The sequence below is a fragment of the Amphibalanus amphitrite genome, unplaced genomic scaffold (assembly GCF_019059575.1).
Source record: "Amphibalanus amphitrite isolate SeventyFive unplaced genomic scaffold, NRLGWU_Aamphi_draft 000088F_arrow, whole genome shotgun sequence".
Classification (NCBI taxonomy): domain Eukaryota; kingdom Metazoa; phylum Arthropoda; class Thecostraca; order Balanomorpha; family Balanidae; genus Amphibalanus; species Amphibalanus amphitrite.
Window position 1 is genome coordinate 741,945 of NW_024881584.1, and position 12,836 is coordinate 754,780.

Genomic DNA, 12,836 nt, shown 5'->3' on the forward strand with positions numbered 1-12,836 from the left:
CTACCCAGCCCGGGCTGACCGCGCTACTACCCAGCTCGGGCTGACAGCGATACTACCCAGCCCGGGCTGACCGCGGTACTACCCAGCCCGGGCTGACAGCGATACTACCCAGCCCGGGCTGACAGCGAAACTACCCAGCTCGGGCTGACCGCGATACCACTCACTCAGAGTTGAACGTCCAAACGACAGAGCCCGGACCGGGCCCAGGGAGCACAGCACCAGTCACCCGACTTAGCACTCCACCCCCCCCCCCCCCCCCCCCCGCCCCCAAACGCCCGCAGGTAGCAGCTCCACGCGCGAGAAGCGGAGAAGTGACGCCGGCGACTCTGTGCGGAGAGCGCCCAAGAGGGCAGCGCGCGACAGCGCTGGAAAGGCCGCCAGCCCAGCCAGCACTCCGACCGCAAAACGAACGAGGCGCATTTGAGGCGGACGCGGCGCGGCGGCGCCCTGATCGAGGACGCCTCTCCATCTGTGTGTGTATGTGTGTGTGCGGTGCCGGCTGTGTCCGCCCGTCGGAGACCGTCTGCTCGGTGTGCTGCCGGACAGTGTGTGCTGCCGGACAGTGCTGCCGGTCAGCGTGTGCTGTTGGTCAGTGTGTGCTGTTGGACAGTGTGTGCTGCCGGTCAGTGTGTGCTGTTGGACAGTGTGTGCTGTCGGACAGTGTGTGCTGGCGGTCAGTGTGTGCTGCCGGTAATTGTGTGCTGCCGGTCAGTGTGTGCTGCCGGACAGTGTACTGCCGGTCAGCGTGTGCTGTCGGTCAGTGTGCTGCCGGTCAGTGCTGTCGGACAGTGTGTGCTGCCGGTAAGTGTGTGCTGCCGGTCAGTGCTGCCGGTAAGTGTGTGCTGTCTGACAGTGTGTGCTGTCTGACTGTGTGTGCTGTCTGACAGTGTGTGCTGTCGGACAGTGTGCTGCCGGTCAGTGTGCTGTTGGTCAGTGTGTGCTGCTGGTCAGTGTGCTGCTGGTCAGTGCTGTCGGACAGTGTGTGCTGCCGGTCAGTGTGCTGTCGGTCAGTGTGTGCTGTCGGACAGTGCTGCCGGTAATTGTGTGCTGACAGTCAGTGTGTGCTGCCGGTCAGTGTGTGCTGCCGGTCAGTGTGTGCTGCCGGTCAGTGTGTGCTGTCGGTCAGTGTGTGCTGCCGGTCAGTGTGTGCTGCCGGTCAGCATGTGCTGCCGGTCAGTGTGTGCTGTCGGTCAGTGTGTGCTGTCGGACAGTGTGCTGCCGGTCAGTGTGTGCTGTCGGACAGTGTGCTGCCGGTCAGTGCTGCCGGACAGTGTGAGCTGTCGAACGGTGTGTGCTATCGAACGGTGTGTGCTATCGAACGGTGTGTGCCGCCGGACAGTGCTGCCGGACAGTGTGTGCTGCCGGACAGTGTGTGCTGCCGGACAGTGTGTGCTGCCAGTCAGTGTGTGCTGCCGGTCAGTGTGTGCTGCCGGTAATTGTGTGCTGCCGGTAATTGTGTGCTGTCGGACAGTGTGCTGTCGGTCAGTGTGCTGCCGGTCAGTGTGCTGTCGGTCAGTGTGCTGTCGGACAGTGTGTGCTGTCGGACAGTGTGTGCTGCCGGACAGTGTGTGCTGCCGGTAATTGTGTGCTGCCGGTCAGTGTGTGCTGTTGGTCAGTGTGTGCTGTCGGACAGTGTGTGCTGGTGGTCCGCCCGGTCCGGTGGTTGCCAGGTCCGGTGGTTGCCCGGTCCGTGGCCAATGTATTGTTTGCGCGGCTGGCTGTTACTCTCCCGCCGCGCTGGTCGGTGGACGCCACTGGAGCGGCCAGCGGGTGTGGTGGCGGTGCGTGCACGCCGCGTGCCGCATGCAGCAGCGGCTGCGGTCGGGGCGCGTGTGGCGCTGCCCTGTTAGCGGCGGCCCGTGCGCCTCCGAACCGCTCTCCATTTGTGTCTGTATTAGAGGATAGAGCAGTGTCCTGAGAAATAACGAGGACGTGTCATCATGAACACAGTTGAATGGAAAATAGACGGGATCAATGTCAGTATTTCAGGAAATTATTCATTAAGTTATGTATCAGTATCAATGCAAGCTACAATGTCTATTATCGTAAAACCAGGCGATGATGGACAACTTTGGACGTCGACCGTCCCAAAAGCAGTGTTTCACACTAAAAAAAAAAAAACTTGCATTGCTTCTTGGAACTTAATCAGCATTCGGCGACGACGTCACGACATGGATGTTCAACTGACACAATTCGCTGGCGAATAGTTACCAGGCACGACTCGTCGGAAGGTCATGTCGTGCTCAAAAGAAACGACATATAGGGGAAGTTGGGTAACGCCGAATACTTTTTTTTGACGCCCGTAGCACGCAAGGTAGACAACATAAGCTATTCAGGCTCGTCCTCTTCTGTAAACGCTGTAGACCGATCGCTGCTTGTATTGCCTCGTCGCCGCTTAGCAGGGCTGCCATTTCTGTTAAGCCGTTGGATCATGGTACGGAAACTGACCTGTCCTTGGCTCCCGCCGAGACCGCCACTGGCCCCGGCTCCGCCATCCTCGCCGGGCGTGAGGGGCGGGGCAGCCGTCCGACCCCGCCGAGCGCCGCGACTGGGTCCGCCTCTGTCACTGACCGCTGCACTGCCCCAGATCCTGGCGCGGTGCCAACAGCGGGCGGGCGGGCGGCCTCCGTGCGGCGCCGACCACGGCCCGCCGACCTAGGCGGCGCCCCACCACCGGTCACGAGTCGTTGGCTACCGACACCAGACGGCATTTCTCAACACCGTGAATCTCGCAAACTTGCAGAGATCGGTAAGGCCAACACTCAACACTGCCACTCCATACAAACGACGCTCACGGGGTGGTCCGGTCGACAAAGCAAAGGACCGGTCCAGCCACGCCACTGAACTCTATACTGAGCCACGCACTCAGGCGACCGCGCACAGCAGGCCGACACGCGTCCGACCCCGGTCACTGCCGAGCGCCAACTCGAGGTTTTTCGCGAAGTCGCGAAATTTGGTACAACTATTCTATTATCAATTTTACACATGATGTGCAAGTTTGAACCTCCTAACTTTTAAGGTCAGGTCACCAGGTCACGTTGAATGACCCAACCTCAAGTCACTTTTTTGCAACTTTGTCACCGTTCCAGAGCTACAGTAGATGTCGGAGGCCTTTGAAAGTCGCAGGATGTTATAAGGTCATTAGTAGCTACAATTTGTGTATCTCGGAATTTTGATATCGATGACCTAAGGTCAGGTCAATTTCTCGACCTCCCCATTATAAGTCAATGGGGGAAAAATCAACTCCCTGTTTTTACCACTAAAACGGGTCGGAACGGCCCCATAAACTATACCTGACTTCATATACGATCAACCTTCACTACTTGGGATCTGTTTTGCTGTTGGGCAGCTGTAAGGTCATGTGACGTCATCAAAGGTCACCAAAGTTTTTTTTGCCAATGACTCCGTACAGGAACAAGATACAGCCGCGCGGATGGTCTCATTGTGTTCAGCACGTCAAGGCGCATCGAATGATATACATGATGACCTCGAGGTCACGTGACCTGAGGTCAACCTTTGACCTTGACCTTTCGAGGTCAACATATATATATATATATATATATATATATATATATATATATATATATATATATATATATTTATTTATTTATTATTTGTTGACACATGGGAGCGCTGCGTGGAACCGATTCGTACACATCATTCCAGCCTTACGGTACTAACACCTTTTGGTGTTGCACTGTTTGGCGCTGGCCCGGCATGCACACTGCTTCATCCCTTGCCCTCCAAAAAGTGACTGCTCTCGGAACGCCTCTCTCAGGCCAAGAGTGCGATCTGTTCCGACCACCCCAACCTCGTTTGCATCGGTTTCCCGCAAAGCTGAGCGCGGAAACCAGCCCTTTATGACCCCGGCGCGCGTACTCAGCTGATACACATCATTCCTTGCATCAGTGATCACTGCGTGGATGTTAGCAGGATCGAGCGCCCCACGGTCCACTTTGGGCGGGAAGCGCGGGAAACCACATAGCTGCGGTAATCGTTTCAGAAAGTACCGGCCGTCAGTCGGGCATTTCATGTAATGCCTAGGCAACAAATGTACTCAATTGGTTTTGACCACATTTCAGGGAGTGCCTGGCCTCCGCCTGGCACTTCATGAAAAGCCTAAAATTTTCAGGCATTCGCTGTAACGCCCGTATTTCTACGAAGATTTCAGTTTTTGCCGGCATTCCATGTAATGCCTAGACATTTCATGAAATGCCGGATTTCACCCGATGCCTACGACATAGGGGAAGGTGGGGTAAGACGGACCAGCTAAGGTTTGAGGCCGCATATCTTGCTACACTGCTCTCGTAATTCATATTACCTATAGTCTTCGGAATGCTCAATCCTTCCTCTGTTGATATGTGTAAAGACTAAATTTCAAATTAAAGACATTTAGGTGGTGGATGCTCTTAAAGAGGGACATGTCAAAAACTCAGACAAGAAAAAACGTGGGGTAAGACGGACCACCCAGCAGTGCCTGCTATCCGTTCATGTGTGTTACACTTCTGCTCTGTACTCTTGTAAGAAAAAGTAACCAGAATGGTAAAATAACAAAATGAGCCTTTATTCTTTACTCATGTGTGATGGAAGTGCAGCTAAAAGCTGGGAACATGTGTGTTAATTGTCGTTTGGCATGAATGCATGCTAACTGAGCACTTGCATGCATGGCTCACATGCAACAAAGACTCCTTCCTGAAAAATTAGCTTACTTAAACTTGTGTCAATGTTTTGGAAAAGAACTTTCCATATGCAGGGTACAATGGACCACCACAGGGTAAGATGGACCACAGTGGTCCGTCTTGCCCCATATCTAAATTCTGTCATTATCATGACGTATATGTCGAATAGCCCAACATTGCAAAACCTTGCCTTTTCTTAAGTGTGACTTTAACTAAGTTTATAACTTTGTTCTTCACAGTTTAGTGCAAAATACAAACTAATCATGCAAGAAAGGCGCCGTAATTGAATCACCCGTAGACCTCTTATATTAGATCGGTTTGACGAAAAACAACATTTTTCTCAATAACTCAAAAGCTATGCATCCTAGCAGCATGAGCTCAATGTGGCCATTGTTACGAAGGAAAACAAACATAGTGAGTGCATAAAGCAGTAGATACCAGCAGCGGTTCAGCCGGGAGGGCTGGTGGTCCGTCTTGCCCCGCTGGGCCGTCTTACCTCACCTTCCCCTATATATCAGTGGCGCAGCCAGGATTTCGTTTCGGGGGGGTCATCGCTTCCAAAGCGGGCCCCCTAGTGTGCGGGCCCCCACCCATTTTTCAGAATCTCTCCATATTTCATACGCATTCTGCTGGGCGGGCACCCTTTACCTGCACGATCACATGCGGAACTTTATATACCCTGGGGGGTGTAGCTACAACCCCAACTTTTAAAAGTACAACCCCAATGGCAAAACTACAACCCCAACATTGGAAAATTAAGAATCAGCCTAAAACACATGAAAAGAACAAAATATGTATCATACAGAAGCAGATAATTGAGATATATCAAGAAAGTGAAGATATCAATAAATTAGGACATCTTTTTGAATTCCAGATGCTAAAAACATTGAAAGTGCTCTGTTAAGAACATATTATTCCGCTGAGACTGAGACAGTGAGCATGATATGAAAGTTAATCACTTCACACTTCTTAAGCATACTAAGTGAATCATGTTGAAAGTGTTCCAAAAAATCTTAACATGTAACATGAAAGTGTGAATCAAACAAATCATAACATTCATCATACTTTTGCAGTGGCGGATCCAGCTCAGTTTTTTTTTTTGGGGGGGGAAACCATAACAACTTATCGATTCTTTCCATGCCTCGTCCATAGGCATAATGTTTAAATTATGCCGTTTGGGAGGGGCAAATGCCCATTTTGCCCCCCCCCCCTGGATCCGCCACTGTACCTACTTTTGGGTTTTCTCACTAAACATTTCATACCTGTGGGCTGTGCTTATCAAATAGATAAGCATATATGAAAAGTTTGACAGACAACAGTAAGCTTCAGAAATAAATTAACCTAACCTAAGCCTTCACCCTATGTAGCATTCTATCACCATAATCTAACCATAATATTGCGTGTCAACGACCACAGAACCACAGAACTAAAGTGAAATATCACTCTGTTCGCAATTTTGTCAGTTGGCACAATACCACCAATCAGCACGAATGTTTGGCTAAAATGACGACACTTAAAACCAACGTTGACGACCATAACAACCAATCCTGTGCGATAATTAGTGCTGATAATCTTACTGACAGGTTCGCGAACAGAATGCAAACTAAGTCGCATGTAAGCCAACATGACGCATCTGATACAAATGCAAGGTTTTGGCGACGTCTGTCAATTCAGCAGCAACGAATATCAGCCTCACAGCAGCATATTTCGGTGTCTTTCGATTTGGCTAAAAATCGGTATCTGCAGGGCCTCCTCGATGCGCTGATTCCGAAAATATGCCTCTTTGAGGTGGTATTTTGCACCGTTAACGAGTTAAAGGGAGATAATGAGCTTTCTTTTTTCTTAAATAAAAATTACTCGACATCTATACTATTTCTACTGTAGTTTCTATAAAATATGAAAATTTCCTAGCACATTTTCGTATGTGAAAAAGGCTTTTATTTTTGCAAAAAAGAAGCAGTACTTGCAGTACTTGTAACACCCACCGAAATGTGTTGTCCTTCTCTATAAAAAAGTCGCAGTATATGGCGCTTTTGTTTCAAACAGCGACGCTTGGGTTTTTGTTTATGTTATCGCCTTGTCGTTGCTTGGTTGTAAGGATTCTAATTTGAATTAGAGTTAATTCGCTTTAGAATTAATTAGATTCTAATTCGGGGGTACACAGTGCCTACTCTTCTTTGTTCCAAGTATTATTTTGCGCCACAAATGAACGGCATGCGCCAGAAACGCAGCCAAATCTTGCGATTGCGACTACGAAATTCATTATTTTGGCCTCAGAGCCTGAAGCGAAAAATACAAGCATATTTATTTCAAAAAGACTTCAGGTTTGTCGAACGGTGTTATGAGAATTTTGATAACAGTACTGCATAAGTTTTTCAGTGATGCCGCAAAAGTGTTGTATCTATCTTCTTTTATTGTGCAGTCGGCGGGACCGATTCAAAATTGAGTCGTTGCTACTAAAATAGCAGCATATGGCGACAGATGATGAACAGGAAAAATAGTTGCGTAAATTTAGACATAAACCACCCCTAAACCATGAATATCTTTTGAAGGCACTATAGACGACCATTAACTAACTAGATGTGATGAAGATCAAATGTAATGAATACGCTCATTTTACAAAATTACATGCAAGTACCAAAAAGTGATGTAAGTACTTATTCAACGGTCATTTTCAGCGCTCCCCGCTAACGTGACTTCAAGTTGAGATATTTGCGGCAAGGTACCGAATTGAGCAAAATGGTTTTAATTTACATTATAACTTGTTGTGTTTTGTCAGAAAATGGTCCTAACTCAGATTTTGTGGAAAAAGGTCATAATCTCCCTTTAACGACTAATTAACATTTTAACGGGAAACGGCGGGTTCTTTCGATTTAGCTGAAAATTGGTATACAGGGCCTGTTTGATGCGCTGATTCCGAAAATGTACTTCTTTGAGGTGGTATTTTGCACCGTTAACGAGTTAACGACCAATTAACATTTTAACGGGAAACCGCGGGGTCTTTCGATTTGGCTGAAAATCGGTATACCGGGCATCCTCGATGCGCTGATTCCGAAAATGTGCCTCTTTGGGGTGGTATTTTGCACCGTTAACGAGTTAACGGCCAATTAACATTTTAACGGGAAACAGCGGGGTCTTTCGATTTGGCTGAAAATTGGTGTACAGGGCCTCCTCGATGCGCTGATTCCGAAAATGTACCTCTTTGGGGTGGTATTTTGAAACGGCTAATTAACATTTTAACCGGAAACGGCGGGGTCTTTCGATTTAGCTGGAAATTAGTATACAGGGTCTGTTTGATGCGCTGATTCCGAAAATGTACTTCTTTGAGGTAGTATTTTGCACCGTTAACGAGTTAACGACCAATTAACATTTTAACGGGAAACGGCGGCGTCTTTCGATTTGGCTGAAAATCTGTATACCTACAGGGCCTCCTCGATGCGCTGATTCCGAAAATGTACCTACCTCTTTAGGGTGGTATTTTGCACCGTTACCGAGTTAACGACCAATTAACATTTTAATGGGAAACGGCGGGGTCTTTCGATTTAGCCGAAAATCGGTATACAGGGCCTCCTCGATGCGCTGATTCCGAAAATATACCTACCTCTTTGGGGTGGTATTTTGCACCGTTAACGAGTAAACGGCCAATCAACATTTTAACGGGAAACGACGGGTCTTTCGATTTGGCTGAAAATCGGTGTACAGGGCCTCCTCGATGCGCTGATTCCAAAAATGTACCTCTTTGGGGTGGTATTTTGCAACGTTAACGAATTAACGGCCAATTTACATTTTAACGGTAAACGGCGGGGTCTTTCGATTTAGCTGAAAATCGGTGTACCTACGTTCAGTGTCTCAGGGGCAGACAGACAAGCCGTGATGTGTTCCTAGCCATCGTGGCTGTGAAGAGTATGCGTTTTGTTTACGATTCGCCAAACAATGCATAATACCTACATTTGTTCGTTGAAAAAAGAAGATCATCTGAAGTATTCGGTGATATGAAAAGGCTGTGGCATTTATTATTTAATTTCCTCAGATTGAGATTATTTAGATCCAGTGTTAGGTTCCTTTGCGGCATTGTGTTCGGTATGTTGTCCTCGTTTGCAAAATATCTCATGTCTGATCAGTCACTATTCCGGTTTCTACTACCCGTTTCCGTAATAGACGTATTCCAGACGATCGTGGCATTAATATACAAAGATGGACTCGTTTTAAGTTTTTTAGTCTAAAAATAACGTATTCCTGTCTAGGTCTTCTTTGTCAATTGCCACGAGCGGCTCAAATTGTTACTCGTAGGGAAAGAGCCTTGCTCCAATACTGAGTAATGTTTGTGTCAAATGTGGAAAGAAACAAGTATTCATAGGGACTGTGATTTTGGGCGTTTACCTAGGTACCGTTTCCGAATCGCTACGACCAGTGGCGGCGGAACACCCTCAATTAAAGGGGGCACTGCCGACTTTTGGTCCCATTCTTTCCATGCAACGCCCATAGGTAGGGCTAATGTTAAAATGCCAAAATCAAAGGGGGCGAGGTGCCCCGGTGCCCTCCCCGTTCCTCCGCCTATGGCCACGACCATGGTGGCGATACCCGAGTACCTACAACCAGGCACATAGCCAAGGGAGGGACGACAGGGTCAGCCGTCTCTCCCTGAAGATGGACCACTTTTTTGTAAATGAAAATGTGGGCCCCTCCCGAAAAATAGTGGGCCGATTCCGGGGACTTTTCGGGTTTTGGTGGGGTTATACCCTGGGATCCGGCAAACTACAACCCCAATGAAAAACAAAAAGTTCCACCTCTGTGCACGATAACCCTGAGCGAGTTTGAATCAGAAAATTTGCATAGAACAGTAGCTCGGTAATCACCCGGTCTTCACTTTTTACGCAAATTGACCACGACAGAAATATGTTACTATGACGTATGACTTCGTATCTTTCGAGTCCGATATGAGCCCCAATTCCGCAATATGCATAGCATATTATATGCAATCGGAACTGTTGCCTGCTTCTGTCGCACAAGATTTAAAAGTAGTCCCATGTGCCTGTCCTAAGTCATCTATTGGCTGCTGTAGTAGATTGTGCTTTTATTCTTCTTCATTACGTGAATTCGCTCGTAAGAAGTTTTAACCCTCGCCGGCACAGGGGGGAGGGGTTGATGCAACCCCCTAAGGTTTTTTTCGCGAAGAACTCGCGTAAAAAAGCGGCTGATCGCGACGTAACTTCCATAGTGCGCTGAAATTCGCGCAACTTATAGAACAAGGATGGGTAACGTGCCTGTGAAGAGTCACAGCTCGATCGGGCCGGTGGTGAGCACATGGCGCGTGCTCAAAAAGTGCAAATTCGCGTCATAGACTTTACATGCATAAATCGGCTTGCAAAAATGGGCGACAATGGCTCAACTTGCCCGACACGGGTCCGGTCCCCGTGCAGTATCTCGGTAACCGTGGGTCCGATCGGCACGAGGAACACAGTATCGTGCATGAGAATCGAACGGGCTATCGAATGGTGTGCGGTGCAGGGATGGCACGCGCCACGTGCACCCGTGAGGGCACTTATGTTTGAAAAATTGACGTTTTGGACGGATTTTGGACTTAATGCTATTTTTGGGTGACTGTCAGACGGAGCGGGTTCAAACAACGCTTGTTGGCAAGAGAAATGTACCTACCGCCTCTCATGGGAAAATTGTGAAAAGCTAATTGATCAAAAACAAGGTGGAACAAATTGCTGGAGAAAATAGCATTTGCTTATGACTTACTTAATTACAGGGGTTTTGCTACATAACCTGGTATGTTTGACAATTGGAATGGGCATAGATTGGAAGAGCATTCAATTGTGACCAAGGTCCAATCATCGCTTTTGCATGACGAGCAACAATATTCTTAAGATATAAATGTTTCAAACCTCTACATAGTAATTCATCGATGGCTTTCACTCTTCAATAACCTACGCCAACCTATGTCATGAAATACACTTGGCATGGCATGTTCTATAGTAGAACGCATGGTTATTATCAGACACGAGCACCTCGATGCGATGGATATTTTTTCCCAAAACCAAAATGCTTAGCCGTCAAAAGGCAATCGACCGTAATGGATACATAACCCACAGACACAAGACCAACCAAACGCCCACCGATCGAAAATACCCCTTATTCGCGTTGCGAAGCAAGCGGGTCACCCTAGCGGGCCCCATTCACCCGGGGGCTCGGGCCCTATCCACATGGGGGACCAAGCCCTATCCATACGGGGGCCCGGGCCACGTTCACCTGGGCTCCGGGCCTCGTCCACCCGGGGCTCCGGGGCCCGCCCACCAGGGGGCCCGGGCCCCATCCAGCCGGGGGCCCGGGCCCCGTCCACCCGGGGCCTGGGGTCCGTACTCCCGGGGGCCCGGACCCATCCATCGGGGGGCCCTGGCCCCATCTACCCGGGGGGCCGTGCGCCATCCACCTAAGGGGCCCGGGCCCGTTCTCCCGGGGCCCGGGCCCCATCCACCCGGGGGCCTGTGCCCTATCCACCCAGGGGCCCGTGCCCTATCCACCCAGGGGGCCCGGGCCCGTTCTCCCGGGGCCCGGGCCCCATCCAACCGGGGGTCCGGCCCCGTCCACCCGGGGCTCAGGGCCGTTCTCCCGGGGGCCCGGGCCCCATCCAGCCGGGGGCCCGGGCCCCCTCCACCCAGGGGGCCCGGGCCCGCTCTCCCGGAGCCTCGGGCCCCATCCACCCGAGGGGCCTGGACCCGTTCTCGCGGGACCCGGGGGTCCGGGCCCCGTCCACCCGGGGCCCGTTCTCCCGGTGGCTCGGATCCATCCACCGGGGCCCCATCCGCCGGGGGGCCCGGGCCCTATCCACCCGGGGGCCCGGACCCATCTACAGGGGGCCCGGGTCCCATCCACCCAGGGGGCCGGGCCCGTTCTCCTGGGGGCCCGGGCCCTGTCCACCTGGGGCCCCAGGCCGACCCCTCACCCGAGGTGTCGCAGTGGGCATTTCTCGAAGCGGGCTCGTCCGATTAGATTAGGACCTCTCTCTCTCCTCTCTCTCTCTCTCTCTCTCTCTCTCTCTCTCTCTCTCTCTCTCTCTCTCTCTCTCTCTCTCTCTCTCTCTCTCTCTCTCTCTCTCTCTCTCTCTCTCTTTCTCTCTCTCTCTCTCTCTCTCTCTCTCTCTCTCTCTCTCTCTCTCTCTCTCTCTCTCTCTCTCTCTCACTCTCTCTCTCGAGCGGGCCCCTGACAGAAATTTCGGGGGGGTCAGCTGACCCTCTGACCCCCCCCCCCCTGGCTGCGCCACTGATACATATATATTTTCTTTAATACACGTTTGGTTAAAGACCAAGGCATATTTGCATTTCGTTATCTTCTTGTTGTTCTGTTCGATTGATCGTAATGTTCGTTTTGTCGCATCAGGTAAAGAAAATATCAAAGTCGAGAAGTTCGACATTCACTACATTATATGTATTGGTCACTTTCAACGTTTCGGAATAATTCCTATTCCATTTTCAAGAAATTAAACATGTTCGATCGTATCCATCGCTTCAACAAACAAAACAATGCAGTAATGAATGATGAGGTACAGTAAACATAGGGGAAGGTGGGATAAGACGGCCCAGCGGGGCAAGACGGACCACCAGCCCTCCCGGCTGAACCGCTGCTGGTATCTACTGCTTTATGCACTCACTATGTTTGTTTTCCTTCGTAACAATGGCCACCTTGAGCTCATGCTGCTAGGATGCATAGCTTTTGAGTTATTGAGAAAAATGTTGTTTTTCGTCAAACCGATCTAATATAAGAGGTCTACGGGTGATTCAATTACGGCGCCTTTCTTGCATGATTAGTTTCTATTTTGCACTTATCTGTGAAGAACAAAGTTATGAACTTAGTTATAGTCACACTTTAGGAAAGGCAAGGTTTTGCAATGTTGGGCTATTTGACATATACGTCATGATAATGACAGAATTTAGATTTGGGGCAAGACGGACCACTGTGGTCCATCTTACCCTGTGGAGGTCCATTGTACCCTGCATATGGAAAGTTCTTTTCCAAAACATTGACACAAGTTTAAGTAAGCTAATTTTTCAGGAAGGAGTCTTTGTTGCATGTGAGCCATGCATGCAAGTGCTCAGTTAGCATGCATTCATGCCAAACGACAATCAACACACATGTTCCCAGCTTTTAGCTGCA

General features: G+C 49.7%; 1 protein-coding gene across 4 annotated transcripts in view; it reads left to right on the forward strand.

Annotated features, from left to right (window-relative positions):
• LOC122379987 (MRG/MORF4L-binding protein-like) overlaps nt 1-1,983 on the forward strand; it is a 28,247-nt gene extending 26,264 nt beyond the window's left edge. For all 4 annotated transcript variants that reach the window (XM_043362713.1, XM_043362717.1, XM_043362714.1 and 1 more), the window contains exon 5: nt 282-1,983. In XM_043362713.1, coding sequence (XP_043218648.1) covers nt 282-424 — 143 coding nt within the window. In that variant the 3' untranslated portion in view covers nt 425-1,983. The remainder of the gene's footprint in view (nt 1-281) is intronic.
• Nucleotides 1,984-12,836: the final 10,853 nt, after the last annotated feature.